Source organism: Gambusia affinis, linkage group LG04, assembly GCF_019740435.1.
Source record: "Gambusia affinis linkage group LG04, SWU_Gaff_1.0, whole genome shotgun sequence".
Taxonomy (NCBI): domain Eukaryota; kingdom Metazoa; phylum Chordata; class Actinopteri; order Cyprinodontiformes; family Poeciliidae; genus Gambusia; species Gambusia affinis.
The window spans coordinates 28,497,065-28,523,132 of record NC_057871.1 but is presented as its reverse complement, the minus strand read 5'-3'; the positions used below and the strand labels follow the sequence as shown (position 1 = coordinate 28,523,132).

Below are 26,068 nucleotides of genomic sequence, written 5' to 3'. Positions count from 1 at the left end.
AAATACTCAAAGACTAATGTTGTCCTTCTTTTTTTTTTCCTGCACTCCCCCGCGCTCTCATTTCACTTCAGCCAAAATCAACTTAAATGCTCTTTTGCAGCTTTGCTGTGTTTTCGCACTCGCTCTGCCCAACAGTTTGTCTTCCTGACTCACGGTGAACTGTTGCACTCGAGTCCTTTAAAATGTGATCTTTGAAATCGTCTGTCTGTTTGAAATGAACTGAAGAAAAATGTTATGAGCTCTGACTATTTGACTGTAGCTCGTGTTTGCCAAGCTTGTCTACCAGTGATGAAATCCCTGCAACAATGAATAATGATGAAATCCAACCAACAGTCAGCTCTGTTGATAGTGGCAAACCATCGCCACTATAACTTTGGAATAAACTAATAACAACAGACCAAAACTACCTCAGAGTTGATTATCAAAAATTTCAAAATCAAAACCAATCCTCCAGTTGACCAACAAAATTTAAAAACTAATCCCCCAACCATCCATCCATGTCTTGTGATACGGGTGCAACCAATCATTTAACGTATTGACTAGCTGACCAGTGAACTTTATGATAAAGTTTGATATTGGGAAGTAGCATTTCTGAATAAAATTGGTAGATGTGCATAAAATCACATCAACAAGCAGCAAGTCCTCTTGAAAAGTTGATCGGTGGAGTCATTAATCCCAACAATTGAGTCAGGTATTGAGTCAACTAGCAAACTCAAACCAATTCAGATCTGAAGTTTAATATCGGCCGATACTGATCTCATCCAGAAAAGCTGAGTTAATTTAAAGCGTTTCTGTTTTTTCTTTTTTACACAGAGACAAAACTATACTAAATTACAAATTTATTTGATAACTTAAGTACAGCAATAGCTTCACAGACTTGGTCAAACATGTAAAAACACAATTTAGATTTGTTTACTCAGTGCAATTAGGAGTACAATAGTCAATGTAAAAATAAATAAACTGAAATTGACAAAAACAATAGATATAAACTACAACAAACATTTCAAAGTGTTCAGAAAGTGCAATTATGGATCGGGCACATTGTCATCGATACCCGATGTAGAATTATTTTCAATATCAGGACCAATACAGGTATTAATATCGGATTGGCTTCTCTATTCATAAACTTAATTCCATAAAACAGTAAATACTGAGTGAGAGAACAACTGCACCTCTCCCTCCAGCTGGTGATTTATTCCTTAACCAGTTCTTGTGCTGCAAATTGGATCAAATCTATGAAAGCGTTTGTTTGTTTTCAGTGAGATAATCTTCAGGTCCCCTCTCATTCAGGTTGCACGTTTGACACAAAAAGGATACTGTTGCTCTTCAAGTCAGTGAGTGGTTTAAGGAAAAGATGGGAGGAGAGGATTAGTGCTGGAGTTTCAGGTTCCACTTGCCAGTCAGGCCTCAGCTAGAGCACCACCAGTTGTCACCTGTCTAATTAGCCGGGTTGGAAGGGGCTGAGGCTGAATCACCACATACACGTGTGTGTGTGCGTGTGTGTATATGAATGCGAGAATATAGGAAATGGTCTAGTAGCCACATAGATCTCGTTCCATACGTCATCTGTTGCCCACTCACTCTTTTTGCTGTATGCAGTCGTTCTCTTGTAGATTAAACTAAATCAGTCCTTCGGGAAGAGAGGTTGCCAACCTCAAGCGGAACCAACTTTTCACCACTTAAGGAAAGGAGCCCTCTGTTCTAACTTAAAAAACTTCACTAACATAATCCCCTCCGCCCCCAGAAACTACAATATTTAGCAGATTTACATAAGGCCAGCTGCACATCCGCACCGCTACTGACACCCGTTGTTCGGCCTCTCGTGAACGCTTGCATTATTTTCGACGTGCAAACGGAAGGATTGATTTGTTACGTGGCATTTTAACGTCCTTATAGACAGCTCTCTATAAGTCCTTAAAAAGGTTTTTTAGGACCAGTGAGGGACGGAGGGAGGGTTTACCGTCACCTCATTAAGACCGAAGCGAAATCCGGCACAATCCAGGTCATAAAGCCCACCACAAACCACAGCCACGTCCACCGGGCTTCAGTCGCCAGGCCTGGAAACATAGAACATTGTTTCAACAGAGATTATTTAGCATTTTAAAAAGAATCCTATCCAGATACATCCATTGTCTGCAAATACAAATACATTTTAACAGGAGAATTTTGATGTAAGATTAGACAGACTTTCGGGAGACTTCAGTGTCGACCAGCTGGGTGATTGTAGTCACTTGGTGTCTGCTGGGTTGTACCCTCTAAATGGGGTTGGTGTATTTTAGACTTTCAGTCCCTCTGAAGGGGAACACATTGAAAGACATAAAGTCAAACTGTCGTTCCCTTTGAGTCTGTTTAGTTTTCATTAGAGACTTAAGGTCCACTCCACAGTCACAGATGTGTACAAAAGGGAGGAATGGAAGTAACCTGAGACCTGCAACCAGAGGAAGCTTGTTGGTTGTCACGCACTTCCATTAGCATTCACCTCACAGCGCAGCACACTGGCATGTTGGCAAAACTAACACGTCATTTAAAAAGACAAAACATTCTCTACTAATTTGAATAATAAACTGGAATTAAAGCTGCAGTATGTAACTTTTATGAAAAATGTTGGGGTTTTTTTTACATTTAAAAGCTGTCACCATGTCGTGACGGTATTTTATGAGATAATCTGTGAAAAAAATCAATCTTCTCCACCTGACCTATTACAGCCGTCTGAAGAAATGCACCAAAACCAACCAATCAGAGTCAGGAGGAGGGTCTTAGAGATGTCGATCAGCCTCATTTGCTGGCTGCTCAATGTGCTAATGGCGAAGAAACAACATAACGTGACAGGGAAACTGTTTATCCGCTGTCATCGGTGGCTATGCTAACTAGGCGTAGCATTCAGAACATGCTTTGCTAGCTGCAGCGAAGTCCTGGCTCTGATTGGTTGTTGTTAGTTAGCACTGAGAATTTGGAGCAGCTAGATTTTTTTCACAAGCTACTTGACTCATATTATTCTATCCAAACATAGTGACAGTTTCATCAAATGTAAAAAGAAAAATGTTCTGTATAATTGTTAAATAGTGCAGCTTTAATGCTTCCGCTCTGTTTAACTGGACTGACTGTGTGATTGAGGTGAAATTGTTAGTAAAGTGCCTTTAATGACCATTGTTGTGGATTGACGCCATAGAAACAATCTGAAATGAGTAGATTTACATCTCCATAACTGCAGTTTGACTGAGGAGCGATATGATTATAGAAATCTCTGCTTCAGAGATCGCGCTGCCTTTTGATTGTAATTGGAAATCAGAGCAACGTTAAAATGAACACCCTCACGTTTTAAACATGCAGTTTGTCAAACCCGTAACAATAGAGCCGAGGTTTCCCAGTGACTTTGACCCCCTGCTAGCATTTACATAAAGCCGTGCTAAATTATTCATTAATTATCAGTCAGTCCCTTGTGGGAGGAGAAGACTCACACCTCAGCTGCTAATTGGCACATCAATAATCCGGCCCGGTTCTGCTTTTGGACGCCACCTCAGGAATCTGCTGTGGGCCCACGTCTTCTGCTCAGATGTTTCCACATTGTGGCGCCGCATGACCAAACGTTTCCACAGCTGCTGCTCTGCCGTTTGCCTAACGGGCAACAGGAACATCCCTTACTTCTGGACCTCAACAATTAACGGGCTTCTTCGTCAAATGAATCCTGTTAGATACGTCGTTATTTTCTCCATCATGTCTTCGGCTGTGTTGCGTATCAACAAGACCTCACTGAGAAACTACAGGAATAATGACGATTAAATCAAAACCATTAAATCCAGATCCAGTAAATTACACTGATGCCAATTGTGCTGATTTAATGGAAATTAATTCTCAAACTCTTGTCATGACTTCTCTGTTCACTGTTTTCTGGGTGGAAGGATAAAATTCCCTCTTAACCACCCAAATAATCTTCCATTTATTACATAAATAATCCACACATATGCCAACGAAACCCATAGTTAATAGTTAATTAATAGTTAATATCTATTAGATAATTTAATTTAAAAAAATTTTAATATTATTTTATATATATATATATATTATTTTAAAAACAAAAATTAGTTAAAATGTGTATTTTTTTTTTAAGCTTTCCTTAACCTAACTAAGCATAAACAAATTACACATAAAATAAAAAATTGGATGGGTGCTGTACACTTAACATGTGAATTTCTCAAATTATATTACAACTAGTACAGAGAGTGACCCAAGTTCTGGCCAAACGTACCACAATTATTTTTCATTTTTTCCATTTTTAATCTTGATCTTTAAAATTTTCTCTGCTGCAATCTGCCTGAAAAAGTCATTCTTTTCAGAGATGAAACTTTTATTCTTAAACTTCTTACCACTGATCAAAGTATTACAAAGCCATTGTTTGTGTTCCCATGGCAAAGTAGAATTATTATAGCTGAATGAATGATTATTAATTTTTTTATTTTAAATGAGCCAATTCCTTTGGTACTCAGTAGAAATACCAAAAATCTGTTGTGGGTGTTCCTGACTCTTACTCATATCTAGGGTTAAAAAAAGGGTTTATTTTACATAATACTGCACCTCTAAAAACATTTTGAAGCTTTGACCTAACTAAAAAACTGTAATGACACAAAGTCTGTATTCTGCTGGCATATCATATTCTGTATTATAAGTCAAATCAAATGTACTGAAGGGATTTTTTTTCTCTTCTAGAATGCCTGTTTCTCTTCACTGAACCTGAAATCTGTCTGTATTTCACTTTGCTTTTTGTTCCCTTTTCAAAATGAAGATTTCATTCCTTTTTCATCCAAGCCTCTCACCAGTGACCGTGTGTGAGACGGCTAAAGATGAAGTCGGCGCTCGTCCTACAATGAAACCTCGTCATCGTACCTGAGCTGCACGCTGCTCCCCCTTCGCTCTCTGGCTCTGCTCGCCGACTAAAAGTTGTAATTAAACGAGTGGGGAAAAATTAGATGCAAAATGGCCTGTCAGAAAGTCGCATTTAAGTGAAGGATGCACTGGTATCTGCGGTAAAAATTGAAATGATATAAATTGCCGTTTAAGTGCAGCCCAGGCTAATGTTTTGTCACAAATTAATGTGACACAAGGCAGCAATGACAATCAAGGGCTGCCTCATTCTAATTTGGTCGTGTTTAGAGGGCTTTTGTGAGCCGACAGCTTTACACAAATTAACACAATCGCCTGTTTTTATGGGGAAACCATAAATGTTTTTCCCCCTCCTTTGCCGGCTAATGAGGAGGGAAAACAGCCTGTATCTCAGCATAATGGCGGCACTGAGACGTCTGCAGACGAGCAACGCCGTGCCGCTGTCAGCTCCCGTAGAACAAAGACGGAGCCTAAACGATTCCCTAATGAGCTACTAGAGTTTTGATGTTCCCTTATGATCCGATGTGGGCACGTTGTGCGTTTTGCTCGTTATAAAAATCATCTTCAGATTCTATCACAGGAACAATTAGTGGGATGTGCTGCACTCTCTGAGGAATATGCTTTTCTGAAGGGCATCAGTGGCTGCTACAGATGTGTGCAGATGTTGGTCTGTATTCCGCCAATGTCGAAAGAACACAATTTCCGCAATAGTGGTGTTTTTATTAAATAGATGTAATTAAAATCTCATGTGAATAAACTTAAATGGTTTGGAGTCACATCAACGATGGATGTAAACAGTTGCATCAAATATATTCATATTGATGCTATAACTCATCATCCATCAGCCAATCAGAGGACATTATAGTCGGCCATTTTACAGAAGAGCTATGGATTCCACACGTTGGAATGACACACAACTTCTTAACTTCTAAGCTAAAAGTTTGGCTCCTAGATAATCAAAGGGGACCGATCATGTGGTCTTATTTTTATTTAGTTTTTTTAGGTATTGTTTGTGTTGTGATGAACATTTGTGCAAAATGGCTTTTTATTCTTCTTAAACTTGTATCTTGATATGCTGATTTTTAGATGAAAAATGCTTTTTATTTATCATTTCTTTTCTCTTTTTTTTGTATTGTATTTATTTTTATTGCACCTTGAGAGACTACAGATGAAAACAAACCTTTATGGCTAACTCTGACACAGGGTTTTTGATGTGAATTGGCAGATTATTTCACTTACAAGACATTTTTTCATGTTACTACTGAAATAATCTGCCAGTGGAACTTGTAGTTTTTCATCAAAATTAAGAATTGTTTTTACTTAAACTAATATCCTATATCTCGCTGAAAAGTTAGTTATACATTAATTGTGTCTCATTTCAAGTGTACTGAGATATTTGCACTGGAAACTAGACCAAAAATACTTGCTTATATTTTATGTTTTTGCAGTTTGAAACCAGACGACCATCCTCCAACCACTTCCTGTTGTTGTTTTTGACGTTTCTGCCAGTAGTAACATTCAGTTGTTGATCACATGACTCATTTGATGCAAAAAAAAAATAAATTGTTTCCATTGCTGTTTTGCAAAATACATCCATTTCGATTCGGCTGAAATTCTAGCGCTAAAAAACTTTTTATTGAAAAACGTGAGTTTTCTGGAAAGTGGCTTTATTTTCATCCTTTCAATCTGTACGGTTTTACGCTTAATGGACACGCAGCTACTGATGGTCGTTGCTCAGTTATAGGATGAGAAATGGGTTTGGGAAGCAGCGTTTCTGTAGGTCAACAAATTTCTTTTTGTTTTACTAGTATTCATATGTTGATATTTACAGAACTTCCTATCCCTTCCTCCTCTGTTTCTGTCTCAGGCTCTGGAGAGCGAGTTCGTGTCCTGCCAGCTCCACCAGTGGATTGACCTGATTTTCGGCTACAAGCAGCAGGGACCCGAAGCTGCCAGGGCCCTCAATGTTTTCTACTATCTGACATATGAAGGCGCGGTCAACCTGAGCTCCATTAACGACCCCATGCTCAGAGAGGTGAGCCTGCTGCTTTACATCCTCTTTCATATCCTGCTGAGTAAGGCAGAAAATACTCTATTACTGTAAGCACAGCAGGGCCCTCTCAGATTGATGTTTAATCTGACTACATTACAAAAGCAAGCCGTATTTCAGGGTTTTTTTTGATCCCATTAGCAAAGCTAAATTGCCTGTGGAGTGGCTCGGGAGAGCTAAGCTAACAATCTACAGGCAGGTTTTGCCGAGCAAAGCCTTTCCCTCGTGTAATACCTTTTTGAAAGCTCTCCACCAAGTGTTCCACTTTAACGCCTTAAAGCTTCCTCCTCTGCTTTCATTCATTATTCATTCCCACCACTTTGAACCGCGGCACGTACGCACACACAAGCTGCGCCGGGCGCTGCCCGAAAGCAACCACACGAGACTCAGCGCTGAGAAGAAAAACATGGCCAGCGCGCCCACAGCCAAACACGGGCCTGACAACTTCACCGATCTGCTGCGAGAGGCGGCCCGCCAGCAGCAAGGCCAGTTGACCCGGCTCACATCAGCCTGTCTGACGTCCAACTTTTAGACGTCAGACCTTTTTTTGTCTCTCAGACGCCAAGGAGGGGGGAAGGTATACTCTATTTTTATTGTTGACAAATTAGAGAGAAAAGAATCATGGCTTTAGGGTGAGACATTATTTTGTGGCTTTGAAACATAGTTGTTGGTGTACAGTGAAGTCTGCAACACTGAGTTCTGTGTGAAACAATGCAAGAGGAAACTTTGGGAGTTCATTTTATTGTGCTGATGTTTGAGATGAGCATAAATTATAAGATAAGACACAATCATTTGTTTGTCTCCCATGGGAGAAATTTATGTCTTGGAAGAAGGAGCAAAGCTGCAGCAGGTTAGACAAAACAAAACTTCACAGTCAATTCCAATGAATACATAAAACTAGAATAAATAATTAAATAAACGTACAGCAAGTTTTGAGCATACAAAAGCACAGTGGTGTGCAATATTAATGTGCAAATGAAAATACAGACTTCAGATGGGCAGTGGATTCACACAAACACGGTTAGTAGAAGTTATAACCCAAAACAGCAAGACTATTTTCACTTATCAATATTGGCCCAAATTTCCATATTGGTGCATCAATAGTTTGGAACGTTATTTAATTTGAAGAATAAAAATGTTCAAATTTTATCGAACATTTTATCATTCAATAACAATAAAATTGTAAGGCAAAGGAACTCAGCCTTGCAGGAACAATACTACAATACTACATTATGATAACGGTAAATAAAACTACCACATTAACACAAAAAAATTGCATCACAAACATTTACTTGCTTATTTGCAGAGTATTTTCATTTAGCTAGCGCAGCATTTCCTCAAACGGACATGAACTTTTTTAAACCGTGGTATTTATCTTATCGTTTGTCATGAAAAAGAAAGTTGATTTATCGTTGTCATGATACATTTTAGTTCTAGATGTTACAAAAAAACAAAAGAAATGTTTGCCATTGTCTTCCCTTTTTGTTCCACGAGATCATCGGTAAGCATCAGTAAAATTCAAAACTATGATTAGATGCAGTTGCTGTGTGCAGGTTAGTGATATAAATCACTGTTTTAAGATGAAACCTCTTTCAGATGAGAAAGGCTATTTACCTAAAAAGATAGGCAATATCTTTTTTAAACACCTTCGATACAGTAGTACCAGAAAATATTGTGACAACATTCTAATTCCATATCGCCCTGGGCTACGTGGAAAGTGTTTTTATATCATCAACAGAAAATCCTGGAAGAAAACAATGAAAACAAGATTAATTTAGTCATAAATTAGATGTGTCCCAGCATCCAAGTTTAAATGGAGATTAGTTCAGTGTACGTCAAGTGGCCTCCACTGTACAGCCGCCCTTCATGACTCACTGACTGGAGCATCCCGGGCACCAGGGGCACATCTTTGATTTATCACCTCATTCGCCCTAATTCCCACCCAGATGTGCTATGGCCTTTACACACACAAACACGCGAGTGCACGCACACGCACCAGAAAATTGGATCCGTGGTACTGCACTATTTCTTCCAAGCTGTTCCAAAGACAAAGGTGTTGATGATTCTACCAATGTACACAGAACCGGCAGAGGCAGGAGCACACGATTTGACTTGTAATAGAAGCAGCTTTCTGTGTCAGAAACACACACTTTAGATTCACATGCTTACGAATTGTTTCTAATTAGCCGCAGTTTGTGTGTGGTTTTATTCTGTGTTTCATTAATCTTTTACAAAACAAAATCCTTTTGAATGAAGCTTTTATGACCTATTTAAAACATCAGGGATGTTACAAATCTGCGCAAAACTTTGTAGATATTCCACTCCTGTCGAAAAAGTTTAATTTCGCAATTGCAGTGTTTCTATTAAATTATTATATTGTGAATAAGTTTGTTCATGTGATAAGTCGTTAAATGCAGGAAGAAAAGGTGTTTTCATTGCAGTTTTGGAAAATATGTTATTTTTGAAAACAAGGTTGTTTTTTTTTCAGATTTTTTGTGTTTCTATTCATTTTTATAATTCTAGTTTGTGCAATTTTATGGTTGACTGAAACCATAAAATTGTTTTATGGTTTCAGTTAAAAAACAACAACAAAAACAACAACAAACAGAAGCCAGCATTGAATTTCTGCTTCATTAGTGTGAAATATCAATAAAACATTAAAGTTTCTGCCGCTCCCTAAAGACGAACAGAAGCTTGTTGTTTCTCCGCCGTTTGACTCTGCGACTCCAGTCTGCCGTCTTTCATCTGTGAAAACACCCTCGGTCTGAGCGCTTTAATTAGTTAGATAAACCGAGGCGGTGTTGCCCCTGTGAGCTAATCCGAGGCTCCCCCGTCGGTCGTGTTTTTTTGCGGAAGGAAACGTGGCCTGTCTGCGCAGAAAGGTGGAAACAGAGTCTCGAGCCTGGCCTTCGTCACATCAGAGCGCTGGGGAGGGAGCTTGAGGGATTTTAGGCCTGAAAGGGTCCCCAGAGTCTGTCATTACTGAGTGACAACTGTTTCAGCCTGAGCTCTGGACTGAGCTGCGACGGGCCCCGGGGCGGTTCAGAGTCGGTGGGGGGGAAGTGGAGGAGTGGGCACAGAGCTGTGTGCATGTTTTCTACTACAATGGGTTAGACGGGTTGTACCTTTGGCTTTGCTCTCTCTCACATCTCTCTCATGTCCTCACGCACTTGGAGTGTTGTGTGTGTGCGTGTGTGTGTGTGTGTGTTCCACGTAGTTCCGTTGGTGCGTACGGGTGTGTCTGTGTACATTTTGTATTGGCATGTTTATACATCTGTATATTTATGCGTGCTCATCAACATAAATGACCACAATCGAGTGTTTATACACGCATTGTGTGCATGTGTGTCTGGGGGAGAAAGTGTGGAATAGCTCAGCACAGATTAGTGACTGCTCTGGATACCGGTGCCTTGTTTTTCAACCGCGTGATTACTTCCTGTCTTGCCTCCGCCACTCAGCGCAGGGAGAAACCATGTGCACACATTGGTGTGTGTTCCTGTGGTGGGGTTACATGCACATCTGCGTCGCCTCTCGGTTTAAAGGGGGGGGAACTCGGCCTGATTTGCCTTTGAGTCGTCCTACAGGGCTTCCCCTCTTTCACATGCGATTATGGAAAAATCCAGCAACCTCTCACGGCATGGACAAAACACAGATCCCTGTTTGAATCGTACAGCATTTGTGTAATTCAGCAGAAAAGCCTTGCGAGTGAACCCCCGTCAACACGTTTTCAAAGTCGGTCACATTCCTTAAAGGGGCAGGACTGTGGGTTTTTCAGGCACATAACACCATTTTAAGCCACAATCAAGAAACTGTTAACTTCAGTTGTTGTAAAAATTATTTAAGATAAATGTAACTTTGTTATGTAACACCTTGAAATGGTGTTACATAAGTCGTCACAACATGGCTGGGAAGTCGTCACAACATGGCTCCTCTATTGAGCAGTAGCTCGTATAATGAGCTTAGCAGACGCGCAGTTCCACCAGGTGTTTGCTAAATGTTTCTGGCTAGTCTGAAGGAGCTGCCTGAGTGTGGGATGATCTGTGAGGTGGAAGCTGGGTAGCTTGGAAACCGCAGCTTTGAGGAGGAGCTTTGTCTCAAAGGTGGAGCTAGGTCCGTCCAAACGTTTTGCAAAGCTGAATGTTTACCATGGGAGATTAAAGGTTTTCTCAAACATGCAAGAAAGAATCAAAGCAACACTCCAGGATTTTTTTAAAATGAGGGAATAACATCATAACATCTTACAAATAACATCATAAAAAATTGTAAAACTCAAAAAGTTGATTTTACATAACTCTATCCCTTCAAAACCTCTTGCTTTGAGTCTTTTGGCTGACGTTCTCATTTTCAGATTGAACATCCCTGCTATCCTCTGACGCTGCTGGACAGACAGCTGGTGATTTGATTTGTTTTAAATCTGTTTTGAGTTTACGTCAGGCCGATTTACATAACCGCTAAGATGTTTTGCATGGAAATCCATCTTGTCAAGTTGGCTGAATAAATCAAAGGACAGGCCGGGACTGAGCTGAGGGCGACTCGGTCATTTAAATGTATAGAATTCAGAAAGCCCTCATCAGACGCGGTCCAGCGCTCCCAAAAGAGATTGGCCTTGTAGATGGCGCCCCATATAATCACCTGAGCATTGCATTGGCATACAGAGATAGGACATCCTGACCTACACTCAGCGCCGTTCCTTCACTATACAGCCTCGTAAATGTCCGATCTGCACCTAATGAAGATAAGTTAGGAGCCTTTGAGGAGTTTTTCCTCACATTAGCTTAAGCAAGGTGCTTCACTCAGCTGTCAGAGGAGGATGCTGCCTTGACCTTGAATGATGCACTGACGCTTTAAGACTTGATGTGGATGAGATGGAAAATATTCGGGGACTCGGTCATGACACTTAGAGGAAATTAACCACTGAGGTGTTCTGGGTAAATCATTGTGGACTTTCTATTTGCCGCTGTTTAATTATTGGGTGCGAATTGAAAAATAAATCACGGAAGCGTCTCATTGAGGATCTGACATGCTTGGTCAATTATGGTCTCAAATGTTGTACATTTAAATACAAAGAAATATATGTATATTTTTGCATTTTTTGGAAAGTGATGACATGGTTTGGAAAGAAATTATTTATCCACGCGGGTAAAATTGTTGAACTTGAAATAAGAGACAGGAAAGTGGGTAATGCCAGAAAGGGAAGACCTGCGGTAAAGGTCATCAGGCTGAGACCCGAACCTGTGACAGCTATGTCGAGGACGAAGGCCTCCATATGTGGGTGGTGCTGAACCCCTGCACCACCACAGCACCTCCACCCTCCAAATTAACCATGCTCATTACCGTCATGTCTTTTTCCATCATGTTACGATTCTTCACCATAATGCCCTCTGCTTTTCATCTTTGTAGCATATCAGTCATTTTTGAATGAGAAGTTTCTATGGCTGAATGAGTGTTACGTTGATGACTGGCTTGCCAAACTTTCGCAAACTATAATTCTGCTCCAAACTTCTGGTTTGCTGTCATGCTGTCTGAACTCCCTAGTTTCATACTCTGATTCCACGTTTACAAAAAAAATAATCAGCGTAGACCTTCTGGGATTCAGTTCTGAACCCTTAATAATGTGATGAAACTTTAATATCTCGGTGTTAAAATCCCTCCCTGTGCTTCTCTGGTTAGTTTCACACAATAAGTATGAAGAGACTCGTATCCTGACCTTTTTTTCTCATGGAAATGCCGTACAGAGGCCTGAACCATGAGCTCATTTCCAGGCTGCGCCAAGTTAGACTCAGACCTTCTCAGCCTACACACACGCACACACACGCGCGTGCACACGCAGTCACTCCCACACAGCCAATCACAGAGCACGGCAACAACATGTTGGCCAGGCTGTCATAATTCTGTCTTGGTCATTTTCTTCAGGCCTGTTCTTGTCTTATAAAGAACTTTTTTTTTTTTTTTTTTTTTTGTCTTCACATTCTGGTTTCTTGGTGCATTTCTAGCTCCGTTGCATATTTTTTCACAGACCAGCTCTGCAGCGTTTAGAGGAATTTGTCAGGAAATCGGCCAACGTCCACTTGATTGGCCAGATTGGTGACAACAAGGTCAATTATATATACATTAAAAAAATCCCTGCCACCATCAACACTAATAACTCCCACCAAATTATTCATATTATTATATTGTTTATAAATGCATTAATACATTATAATGTAGTATTAATCGTATAAGGCTTACCAAAACTCCCTCTGATGCATCACTGGAGAAATCTTGTAATTCCTTCACTTACTGTTGGGTTCAGTCCGTCACTGTATTTACCAAAGAAACTTCAAGATTACTTTTTATTTGTCCTTGTAATAAAAAAAAAAAGCTCAAATTTGGAATCGACAGGTTGGAGTAAATTGGTCGAGTGCCAGAAAGAAAACCTGAACTGCAGCAGAACCAATCTCCAGTCCAGTGGTTTCCTTTCGGGGTTTTTTTGTTATGTTTGTCTTTTGAGAAATAAAAGCTACACTTTATAAAATTGCATTAATGGCAGCGCTAGCACCAAGTAATAGAGCTATTGAGCCAAGAACACTTCCATTTGAAAAGAAAAGGGCATTCAAAGATAATAGCAACAACTACTTTTAGAGCTTTATTTGGGAAAGAAACAGAACTGCTGAGTATGCACAATTAATTGGAACCAAGACAGAAACACACCTGAGCAGATAAGTCTGTTGAATACACACGTTTATTGATCTCATTAGCTGAACTGAAGGCTGTGTGGTTCTAAAATGTATCTAAAATTAGTCAGAATAATGTGGGCAGTAGTAATATGAGCAAGCATGGATTATTAAAACTAACTGATCTGTTAATTGCACCAGATGCTCAACGCCTCCTCAGGTTTGTCTCAACTGTCCTTCTCTTTGTCCACTCATCATAAAATTGGCCTTTTGTTTTTCTCCATTGTGGCATTATTTTAAAATGTAAAAACATGTAGCATTTATTAGGTAGGATACCTAAACATGGACAGAGTGTACAGGCAGCAGATGTTTACGTTGTTCTGAATCGACTGCGTGGAGAATTACGAGGCTTCATTGAAGGTTCTGTGCGTCCGCAGCTGCTGCCGGCTGGCCTGACAGTGAGCGGCGTGATGATGTCCAGAGGCTGCTGGGCCGGCGTCTGCTCTGACATTTATGGTCCTATACCTCTTCATTAACACCACCTAACCAAGGAGGCCAGGCAGCCGGCCCTCCTCCTGCCCTCTCAGTCCAACTGCGGGACAAATGAGTTGTGTGTGTAAACGTGTGAACAAACGACAGTAAAAGATAGATGTTTATATGTAAATGTGTTCATGTACGGAAGAAGATTAGGACTACTGATAAAAATAAAAGAAAATGAAAAATCAGCACAAATTCTGCCTTTGTTTCCTCATAATTCTGACTTTAATCTCAGAATTCCGACGTGTTATTTTACTCACTCTCAATTAATCTCAATTCATTAATTTGGAGATTGAAGTCAGAATTGAGAAACTCTGAGGAAAAAAGTCAGAATTCTTTTTCCCAATGGTCCTAATCCTCTTCCGTAGTTCATGCTCTTAAACACGTGTATGTTTCTGTTTCTCACTGCAATCTGTTAATCTGTGTGTTAAAACAGTAATCTGAGAATCTGCACCAATCACACAGGACTTATTTCATATTTGTATTTTTCAAACAGCCGTGATCTATTATAGATATGGAGATCAGACGCGTTGTGAACATTATAATCAAAGAGAGACGGGTATGAACTTACAGTTTCATGGTAACTGCTTGTCTACTCTCCTTCTGCTTCCTCAGGCTGTGGAGGCTCAGATCAGGAGTTTTGGACAGACTCCTTCTCAGCTGCTCATTGAGCCACACCCGCCTCGAAGTTCAGCCATGCAGGTGGTAAGTGACCAACTGATCCTCGTTTCTCTGTTTTTCTTATTTTAACTTCTGGTCCTCCACAAATACGATTGTTTACAATCGCTTCATTTTTGTCCTTATCGTGCTCTTCCATACTTTGGGAAATCCTCTTGCCTTGTCCAGAGCATGGCCCCCTGCCTCTTTCTTTATTGGCGAGGTCTTTGTGAAAGGAAGAGATTACAAGTATTTGTGTGGAGATGCATTTTGGTAAACGGTCTTCTGCTGGAAATCTGGGCCTGATCCAGATTTTCCCACCTGAACTGGAAACACGAGATGGGCTGGTTTGAAGCGATGGCCCTTTATGGGCCGGGGAGTGCAGTCAGTGGTTCCTGCCTGTGATGGAGCCGAGGTCCCATGAGTCCTTATTAGCGTGGTGTCCCTGCGGCGCTGACAGCTGCCTCTGCAGACCACCACCCGGCACACACACGCACACACACGCACACACGCACACATGTAAACCCGGGCCGTTCCTTTGAATCTGCCACCCAACCAAACGGGTGGATTTCTGTGAATTGTTTTCTTTTTTTACTCCAAATATAGTTTTCAAAGACGTGCCATTCAGACAGCTTTTCAAACACATTTCTAACCTTCCCCAAACCTTTATTTTCCTTCTGCTGCTCCCTTCTCTTGGCTTCCACTCTCTCTCCTTTCCCCTCTCGAGGCGGCGCGTTGTCAGTGTCGGCGTCCGCCCCGCGCTGGTGGTAATGATACTGTCAGTGCTTCTAGTTAGCTGTCAGATGAACCGGATTTACCCAGGTCTCTTCCTGATGTTAAACACTGATGTTCCTCTACTTTACACGCAAGGAGGAAAATAGCTTTCTGCTCAAGCTGCTTAGTACAAACACTTCTTAGATTTGTGCTAAATGTTGCCTAAGCAGAGGAAGTAGCCTGACAGGTTGATAGGATAGTGGGGGAGGTTTGCCCTTGTATTGTACGTTCAAAAAAACAAATTTAAGTCAGTAAGTTAAAAAAAAAGTGGGCATTTTATAAAAAGAGTCTTTAAACATCTCAATTTAAACTGAAATGAAAATCAGGCTTGAACAGTCAAAATTATGTAGGGGTGTATAATTATATCGATTCTACAATATTTATCGATTTTTCATCTGCGAGTATCAATACGTTAAACTATAGGGGTTCATAAGCTTATACCGTCTTTTTAACATGTCTGGTTTGTGACGGCGTAGCAGCAAGACTCTGCCTCCACCAGTCTCACTTTCAACTTGTGCTTACAGTGCACATTAAAAACTACACAGCAGTTTTTAAATTGTGTTAATAGGCCAAGTAAAACCTGAGTTATGCTAAAATAAGTAAACCACATTTTTCCGAATGTCAGAGAAATGTGAAAACCGGCTTTTATGTGAAAGGGAACGAGTTTCCAAACGTAAAAATGGGGAAACCCGCAGCTGCAGTCTGGGCGCAGTGAGGATTGCCATGATGACGATGGCGGATCGATCGTTCTTATTAGCAGCTGACAAAGAGTACGATGAGATCCTGGCAGTCTGAGAGGCAGCTACTCAGAGATCCAAGCAGGGGAATGGCGGCGCTGCGCAGCTGCAAGGAGTCGATCACTACGGGGTGAGGCAGAGCTGCTCCCCCAGCAGCTAGTAGTAAACAGCTTACAGCCACTAACTCTGGGAGCCAAGGTAGAAAAGCCTTTTCCCTATAGTCCAGAAGACTTTTTTTTTTACTCCAAAACGCAGCCACAGTATGTCCAAAAGAAAAACATAAATGCAATCATTTGCATATTGAGAGTCTACAGAGGCTGATGATATCCCCTCTCAGCTCCCAGATCACTGTGGAAACTTTGAGTTTTATGTCGAATCCACATGCATTAAATGACAGAAACTAATTTTCTCACTGCATCTTTGATTCATTTTGTCCATCTGTAGACTGTTGGACTCTGTCTAATTAGAGTCAGGTTTTGTGTAGTTGGTGCTTTTAATCAGTTTTCAGGTAAAATGTATGGCCTAGAATGAACCTTTGAGGAACACCTCAGATGACAATCCCTAAAGGTTTCGAGCCTTAAGATAAAAGCATCCTGAGATGCTAACTCGCTGTTCAGCTGCACCAGTTTACATCGTATTACGATGACGGCCTTTAATGATCATTAAAAAGTTCCCTTTAAGCCAGTAAATTCTGAAGAGGTTTAAGAAATGCTATTTTGTGGCAGCATAAAACGTTTGTTGAAGTTTATTGATTGCAGCTCTTATTATTATTACGCTGCTATAATGATTAACACAAGTTGGACTTTTTACATTTGCATCCAACTTCCTGAGCAGATATTTGTTTGTTTCATGTTGAAAAAATCACTAGTCTTTCTTTTTTTGTATCCCATCTCAACGCTAAGAAAATATCTTCCTTTCTGTGATAATTGCTTCCAAGTGCAGTCATGAGCAACATTTTGCTTATTTCTACATTTGAACCCAGCTCTGTCCTGTTGGCATCTATCCTTGCTTAACCTTCTCTCTGTGCTCTTCTTTCCTCCCTCTCTCCTCCTCCTGTTCTCCCTGCTGCCACCAACCTGGATTCCTTTCCTTAACTTTTGATTTATTTATCTTTTTGCTTTCGTTTTGCTTTCTGGTCTCCGTTGTTCTGTCCGGTCATCTCGTCCCCTGGTTCCCTGAATAGTATCTTCTCCTGCAGACGCCGCTGATGTTCACGGAGCAGATGCAGCAGGACGTCATCATGGTGCTGAAGTTCCCGTCCAATTCTCCTGTGACACACGTGGCGGCCAACACCCAGCCGGGCCTCGCGTCGCCCGCCATCATAACCGTCACCGCCAACCGTCTCTTCTCTGTCAACAAATGGCACGGCTTGACAGGTCGGTGGTTTTGCCACGTTAGCATGTTTTCGTGCTGTCTGTGGTGTTTTTGAGGTCATGTCATGAGTCCTGTGGTTGGGTTGGTTAACGCTGTATTTGTATGAAGATCAGACTGTCTTGTCTGTACGGGACGGACGTTGATTTGAGAGACGATTGACTGTGTCTACCAGGCAGCTGCATCAAATGTGACACATGTAACAGCCAGCGTTGGGTCTCGTGTCCACTTCCATACATCAGCCTTTCACTTCCATAAGTCTTATTTACCCAACTCTCGCTAGCCCTCAGGAAAAACCCTGGGGCCATGAAACTGATTTGTTTTTAGTGGAATACGAACCACATTGTGAGCAACAAAGACTCAGCTGATCATGGTATTTAGTTTGTGTAGTACAATCTTCACAAGAAGCCCTCCATAATCTTTTTTTTTTTTACCTTTGTTAAAGCTGTGATATGTGGCCTTTATAAAAAATATTTTTACTTATTTGTTAAAACTATTAGCATGTCATGACAGTATAATATAAGACAGATAATCTATGAAAAGATTTATCTCCTCCTCTTTTTCGATGAGCTACTGCTGCAGTCTGAAGAAATCCGCCGCTCTCAACCAAAATCAACCAATCAGAGCTAGGAGGGTCTTAGTGCTGTTAATCAACCTCATGAATGAGCTGCTAAATGTGCTAATAGCGGAGAAACACCTCACTGTTACAGGAAAGCTGTTTATCCATCGTAATCCGTGGCCATGCTAACTAGCCTTAGCATTCATGACAGTCTGTGTTGATGGGGAGAAGCTGTAGAGTAGCATGGGCATGATAGACAGCGCTAAGACCCTCCTCCTGGCTCTGATTGGTGGTTTCTAGTTAGCACTGGATGCCCTCCAAGAGCCTCACAGTCTCCAAAGCAAACATGTCAACTGTTTAGGTCAGAAAAACTGCCTTTTAATTTAAAATGGATCACAATCAATAGCACATTCTTTTGATTAGATGTTCTTATCAATCAATCAATAAATTAATCAATCAAGTTTCTTTGTGTAGGACATATCAGCAACAGGGCAGTTGAAAATGTTTTACGACACACATCAAATATGTTGGTCAGTGCTCCATTTATTAGATTCAAAGGCAGCTCTAAACAGGTGGGCTTTTAGTCAAGATTTAAAGGAAGTCAGTGTTTCAGCTGTTTTACAGTTTTCTGGAAGTTTGTTCCAGATTTGTGGTGCATAGAAGCTGAATGCTGCTTCTCCATGTTTGGTTCTGGTTCTGGGCATGCAGAGCAGAACCAGAACCAGGAGACCTGAGAGGTTCTGGAAGGTTGATACAACAGCAGCAGATCTTTAGTTGTTAAGGATTTATAAACCAACAGCATTATAACGTCAATTCTCTCAGTGCAGTGACTTTAGTATTGGAGTGATGCTCTGTCTGCTTGGATTTAGTGAGAAGACCAGCAGCAGCGTTCTGGATGAGTTGCAGCTGATTTTATTTATTTATTTTAGTCAGAGCTGTGAAGACGCTGTTACAGTAATTAATGCGACTGAAGATAAACAAGTTTCTCTAGATCTCGCAGAGACATTAGTCTCCTCACCCTGAAAATGTTCTTCAGGTGACAGAAGGCCGACTTTGTAACTCTTTATGTGGCTCTGAAGGTTCTGGTCCGAGTCTTAATGATTAACATGGGAAAAATAAAAATCCCTTTTCATTATCCATCACTATGAAATCAATATTTCTGGTCCGGTGCAGAGGTAGGTCTGTTGGGCGCTATATCCTCTCCAGCCTCAGTAACATTTGGACATAATTGATCTATAATTCATGGCAGCAGTCTTAGGCCAGCGGGCCACATTATAGGATTATGGTCATACTTTTCAGTGTGTTATAATAACCTCGAATGCAGCTTCTGTTTCACAAGGCCACTCCATTACCATATTAATCCAATCTGTCTTCTTCTCTGTCAGGTCATCAGAACGCCGGGGAGCAGCAGTACCAACTTCCTGTGGAAATTGACCCTTTGATAGGTACGCTGTCATTTATGACCATTAAAAGGAATCCACGCGCGCCTGAGTGTGAACCTGTTTATGCATGAAATGAAATCGCGTGCGCGGATCTGCGCGCCAGCACTCTTGTCCCCGCCGGTGACTCATGGCAGCGCGCGGCGCCGTGTCCCTGGACGCCAGATTAGAGTTGTTTCTCAGCCGGCCCCCCTCTTCGTCCCCCCAGTTCACTCGTCATGATATAGGCCCTGCTCTTTCACTAAACCATTTGCATGCAAATTGGAATGCAATGAGCTGTGGCCTGGGCCAGCATTTCATCATCAGCCCCCCCTCCTCCCTCCCTCCTGCCCCCCTTCCCCTCTACTGCATCTTCTTTTGGTTTAATTTGTGCGGAGGGAAAGGACGCGTGTCAGTGAAAATGAATATGAATGCGGTAATAATGTGTGATTGAGAATGCACGGCGGACGGCTGTCAGGACAATATGTGCGCCTCTCATCCTTCACGACTTGTTGATGAGCGGGAGAGCGCCGGGTTGCAGTGATGTATGGGGCGCGCCGGCGAGAAAAACACGCCTCCTCTGTCCGTCTGCGCCCGCCTCTCGCCTCCTGCAGGGCGTTTCGTGCACATCTGCAGCGGGAGAGGGAGATGTGGGGTTGCGGGCTGTTCTTTCTCTGCGAATGCTGTGGTCACTGTCACTCTCAGGGAGTCGTTTTGTTTTTCTTCCCAAACACTTGACTACTGAAAATAACCAGAGTCGACGCTCAGTTATTCATCCTAATCCTGCGATGCACTGCAAAAACACAAAATCCTACCAAGTGTTTTTGTTCTAGTTTCTGCTGCAAATGTCTTAGCACACTTGAAATAAGACAAAACTGACTTAGAAGTGACTTTTCAGCAAGATATAGAAGCTTAATTAGGCCATAATTAATATTGCTATAAAATAACTAGTTCTGCTCCCAGATTATTTCACCTATAACATGGAAACATATCTTGTTCTAAGTGAAATCTGCCAATGGGAGTACTTTTTTAAAATCAACGTTAAGAAATTGTTGACTTAACACAAGCTCCTATATTTTGCTGGAAAGTTGTGCATAAACAGCCCCGTCACCATAACAAATAGTTCTGGACGATAATTTGTCTCAGAAGTTATTAAACAGTAATATTATTGTTCTGAGATCATTTTCAAGTAATATAATGGTAATGCCATAATAATGCAAGAAGACATTCTGAAAGATAAACTTCAAATTTGAATGGACATTTATCACTGGAACAGGAAGACATTTTAAATATTCAAAATACAACAGAAACAACACATAAAATGAATTATGTAAACAACATTCTCCTTCAAATAAAAAAACAAAAAAACCCAAAAGAGCTGTTTAAGACCGAAGCTCCAGACGGGAGACGTTTATCATCCATCTATCCATTTTCTTGCACTCTTGTCCCTCAGTGGGGTCTGGAGGTGCTGGTTCCTGTCCAGCTAACGCTCCGGGCGAGAGGCAGAGTCACCCTGGACAGGTCACCGGTCTATCGCAGGGCAACACAGAGACAAACAGGACACACAACCATTCACACCTATAGGGAGAATTTAGAGAGACCAACTAACCTGACAGTCATGTGTTTGGACTGTGGGAGGAAGCCGGAACGTTTATCATCCAGTTTTTGGTAAAAAAAAAAAAAAAAAGAGAAAAATTACAAGTCATGGAAATTGTTTTAATTTATCATGTGATTAATCCATGTATTTCTTACTGAGAGAACTCTGCGCATTAGTTTTGACTCATTTCAAGTGTACTACTAACATATTTGCATTGGAAATTACATAAAAACTACTTGGTTAGATTGAGTGTTTTTGTAGTGCACATTTCTTACAGTTGGCCTGTGAAAGATTAAGATAGTAAGATAATCTTATTCCAGAAGCATTTTATTGCCATCCGTTACTGAAACACCTTTTTAGGACTGGTTATCAGTTCGATAGAGTTAGATGTTTATCATCATGTCACATTGGCTCGTTTCTACCGCTAAAGTGTCTTGGGGGAGTGCGTGCACATTTTGGGGGAGGTAGCTGGGAGTTTCGCTCTTGTCAGTAATATATTTACACTGTTTGCATTCCAGGAGGAGCCGGAGCTAAACACAGTAAATTGAGGATGAGCGCTGAGCCATCTGTGGCTCTGGGGAATGTTAAAAAATTGAAATATTAGTAGAAGCAGATACTCTAAATGCTCCAAGATGTACCTGCTTCCCTCCACCCCTCCACCCACACGTTTGACCCCATTAAGTAAGAAAACAACGTTTTTCTTCAGGAGAGCCGTTCAAAGTTAGCACTTTTGATAAATGGCGTCGGTATATCAGAGTTGCGATTTACGACATTTGATCATGCGAAGATGAAGCTGGCGTGTCCGTCCCGGTTGGAGTGGGGTTCCTTTTTGGTAAAGTCGAACCACGCGGGGACATGACTCGCGCTCTTAGACCCCTCGTGGAGAACGCTGCAGTTTCCATAAACCCTCAACCTCCGGGATGTTTTATGCGTTGTCCCACAAATCTCCCTCACACCGAAGCTGCGGCGGAGGAGCATCAAAGCGCGAGCTCCCGACTGTTTGTCCGATACGTCGGCTGTCCTCAGAGTGTGTGTTGGATTCCTGTGTGAATTCCTGTTTGCTTCCTTTCAGCCAGCAACGTGGGCTGTCACCGCCGTCAGATCTCAGACCTCCTGGATCAGAGCATCCAGATCAGCTCGCAGTGTTTCGTCATCACCGCCGACAACCGCTTCATCCTGCTGTGTGGCTTCTGGGACAAGAGCTTCCGGGTCTACTCCATCGACACAGGTAGCTGATAGAGGAGTGGATTCTTCTGCTTGATTTGCTGTCAGTTCAAAACCTAACAGAGTCCAGCCTGACCCTACGGATTTATTTGGGTTGGTCTGAGCCCGATCCAACCCGACTAATTCACTTTAATTCCAGGCCCAAGCCCAAAGAAGGCCTGACAATACGATTTTTTTGCTTTTGTTTTTGACCACTGTTCAGGAAGCAGTGTAGGTTTTTCCTGTTTTTAGTTTTTGTCTAACGTCTTCCGGCTCCTTCTTGTGGCTTGTTGTAGCCGCAGGGTGAGTCAAGTGCAAATCATCTGAGATGTACGATTGATGAGATCCTGCTAGTCTGAGCTTCTGCACCATGATTACTTAGTTTAACCTGTTGAGGAAATAAAGTATCTGCTCCTCTGTTTACACTACAGTAAGTATATTAACACAGCCTCGTATCATTTGTCTTTCTCTGTGCTGTGCCTGTAGACTTATTAAGCGTGCCACACAAGTCCGACCCCGACCTGACCCGACTATCTGGAAAATAATTTTGGCCCAACGCAGCCTGGATTTTGGGTCGGGTTCGGGTCAGCCTCGGGTCATAAATCCAAACTCTAGCAAACATGTCGAAGAAGGTGCTGTGGTAAGCCGAGACCAGTCTTTATGGTCTACATGCAAAACACCATGTGGTGAAAAACTTGGTGTGCATCAACCATGAGCTTCTTTAGCATGAACAGAGAAACTGGTCAGAGTTGTTGGGTCATCTTAAAGGGGATGCATTATGTGTTTTCTTCCCACATAGTTCCATTTTATAGCACAATCAAGTAACTGTTACTTTCAGTTTGTTATAAAAATGCTATAAATGTCAAATATGACTCAAAAGATATTTGACTTAGTGATTGAACGCCTTGAAATTGGACCACTGTCTCAGAAAGTCCTTCTCTTTCTGAGACTCCGCCTTCAGGAGGTCATTACAACATGGCTCCTCTATTAACCCTTTAGCAACATTTTTATCATCATTTTACCAAGAAGTTGCTCATTTGATCATCTCAGAAGACTCCAGTTCCACCAAGTGTTTGCTAATTGCTGCTGGCTAGTCTGAAGGAGTTCCTTGAGGGATTCCCCTAGTGGTCTGCAAGGTACTGCATGTAGACAAGTTAGCCTACCAAAGGATTGTTTTTGATGGATATTTGACTTTAGACTGGTCACTTAAAAGAAAAGTTGAAGATACATTTTGTGGAAAAAAAACAATGTCAGGAGTCCTTAAGACGAGAGGAATTACTGTCTGCAGGAATATTTTTCAGTTTCTAATGGTGAGTTGCAGAACTTTTGTTTTGTTTCCAACTCAGATCAACTCAGATCTATTTTCCTTTTGTGGTGCTTCTAAATTACAAATAGCCTAAAAATGTTGATACATGCAGCACTTCTTTTTTGATTTTCACATGTTTTACATCATTGGAAAGCTTAGAAATAACTCCAAACACCAACAGGTAAACTTGTTCATGGTTTTGTTGTGGACAGTCACATTTCCAAAACGGCACCATCCTTCTCATTACGCTGAACAAAGAAGGCAACTATAAGTGAGTAAAGAGAATAATATTTTAATTTCAGGTCATATGTATTGAGATGTATCAAGTTTTGTGGTCTGTGAATGTCTTGTTAAATGGGGTGAGTGGTCCTCAGCCTGATGAAGGTTCGACAAACACTGACTAGAAGATCGAAACTAAGTTCTCTGTATTAGCTTACTCTGCTCATGCTGAAACGTCCTCCAAACTTGAGGAGAGCTGCCCAGCATTTATACCTGAATATCATCAGCTCAGTTCAAACGTTTTCTCACAAAAAAAAAAAAAAAAGCCTGCAGTGAGGTCAGGGGTCCTAAATGAGACTGTCTGGAGCTTCATCTCTCTCAGCGTCTTCCCCCGGCCTCATTCAGAACACTACATGCATCCACACAACAGACTCAATTCAATTTCTCTACAGGCCGGGCGCGGCGGCGGTGGAGGGGAGTGAGAACACAGAGATGGCTCTATTGTGTTGCTGCCACCAGGTTGTGTGACTAGAACGAGAACAGAGTTTAATCGAACGCCCTCAGACTCCCCCCCAACCGGGTTAAAGGGCCGGCGGATTTTTTATCAGATCCCAGAGTCCCGATTGGGGAAGCATGAGGAAGCAGCTTCCCTTCCACAGGCGGCCAGAAGCGTGCGGGGAAGCGCATGTTTAATCTGAGGCCCATGGAAGCCATTATTGCAGCAGTCATCATTACTTATTTCCACTGTTTATGAGAACGTCAAACATTTCACATCTTTGTTCTCCCGTGTTCTCCTCGGGGGGAGTAAAGTCGTTGACCCGCTCCGCTTTCATAATAACCCTCAATCGTTTTTAGGGAGAAGCGTCTTAATTTTCCCGGAGGATGACGAGTTCCGACACCCGGGACAGGAGCGTCGCCGCGCTGTGAAGTATCCGCCGTTTGACTGCCGGGGTCACGTTCCGACAGGCGTAATGGGTTTTAGACGGTGAGACGGTGGCGCTGTGGTCTTGAAATCTGACAGCAATTAGCCTCTTTACATATACACATGGTCACCGTGCACGAGCACACACATTTGGAACGAGTATTTATTCGTGTCTGGGAATTAACACAAGTCTGATCTCAGATCAGTCGTATAATCAACTCAGGATGGGAACCTAAAGCGGTTGCATCTGTCAGGAAAGTCTTTTTCTTATGTCCTGGGGTTACAGCCCTACCTCCTGTTTGGTACGTTTTGCTTATTTTTCATATATTTTCACGTATTTTTGAATTTTAGGCAGGTTATTTCTACATTTACGTATTTGTTCCATGAATGTCAAACAGCTTTTAGTGGGAAAGAACCTCACAGATGATCCAATTATGTTCTACTAATGCTCAATATCAGCTGATGGAACCGCAGTGACTCATCTGTATTAGTTTTCAAAACGCTGACATCTGACCAGCATGTAGAGGTCAGAGGTCAGAGCACTTTGTCCCGCTTTTTGTTTTTGCCTTCGTAAGTCAAAGTCGGTCAAGAATCTGTTTTTGTAATGTTAAAAAGTCTGTCAAAATCTAAAATGTGTCTTCTGTTTCTTCCTTTTATGTTTAATTTAATTTTTTTTAATTGTTCTATTTAGTTTTTCTGCTGGTTCGTCCGTTCTGTGTTGCAGTTCTGTTAATGCAAAGAACTGCAGCGAGTCATTCAGCATTTCCTGCAAACCGACCAAAAAAAAAAAAAAACAAACGCGTGAAACTGGCTGATTATTTCTTTGGACAACTGGAATCTAAACATTCCTGTTACCTTACAGAGCAGCTTCTTCAGCAGAGCGTTTATTTACCAAAAGCCCGCTGGATAAAACAGTGGCTGGTTCTAATGGCATCAGGGTTCTGACTGTACTCTACGTTAAAAGATTAGAAACTTAAATGCAGAAGCTCAACTTTAGCTGAGAAGTGTGCATTTAACTTATGAAATAAGCAGGTTACAGAGTGAGTGAGACGTTAAGATGACTTATTTTAATTGTTGAAGTTGAACTTTCAAGCCTTCATAAAAACCTTTTCATCCAACTTTTCATCTAAAACTCTTCAAAATTCTAGATGAGGAGAAAAAAGAATTAAGCCTTTTATAATCAGTAT

At 41.5% G+C, this 26,068-nt stretch overlaps 1 protein-coding gene across 1 annotated transcript in view; it reads left to right on the top strand.

Moving 5' to 3' along the window:
• lrba (LPS responsive beige-like anchor protein) overlaps positions 1–26,068 on the top strand; it is a 218,394-nt gene that overhangs the window by 176,295 nt on the left and 16,031 nt on the right. The window contains exons 48-52 of the mRNA XM_044113800.1: positions 6,746–6,913; positions 14,734–14,823; positions 17,485–17,662; positions 19,602–19,661; positions 22,304–22,459. Coding sequence (XP_043969735.1) covers positions 6,746–6,913; positions 14,734–14,823; positions 17,485–17,662; positions 19,602–19,661; positions 22,304–22,459 — 652 coding nt within the window. The remainder of the gene's footprint in view (positions 1–6,745; positions 6,914–14,733; positions 14,824–17,484; positions 17,663–19,601; positions 19,662–22,303; positions 22,460–26,068) is intronic.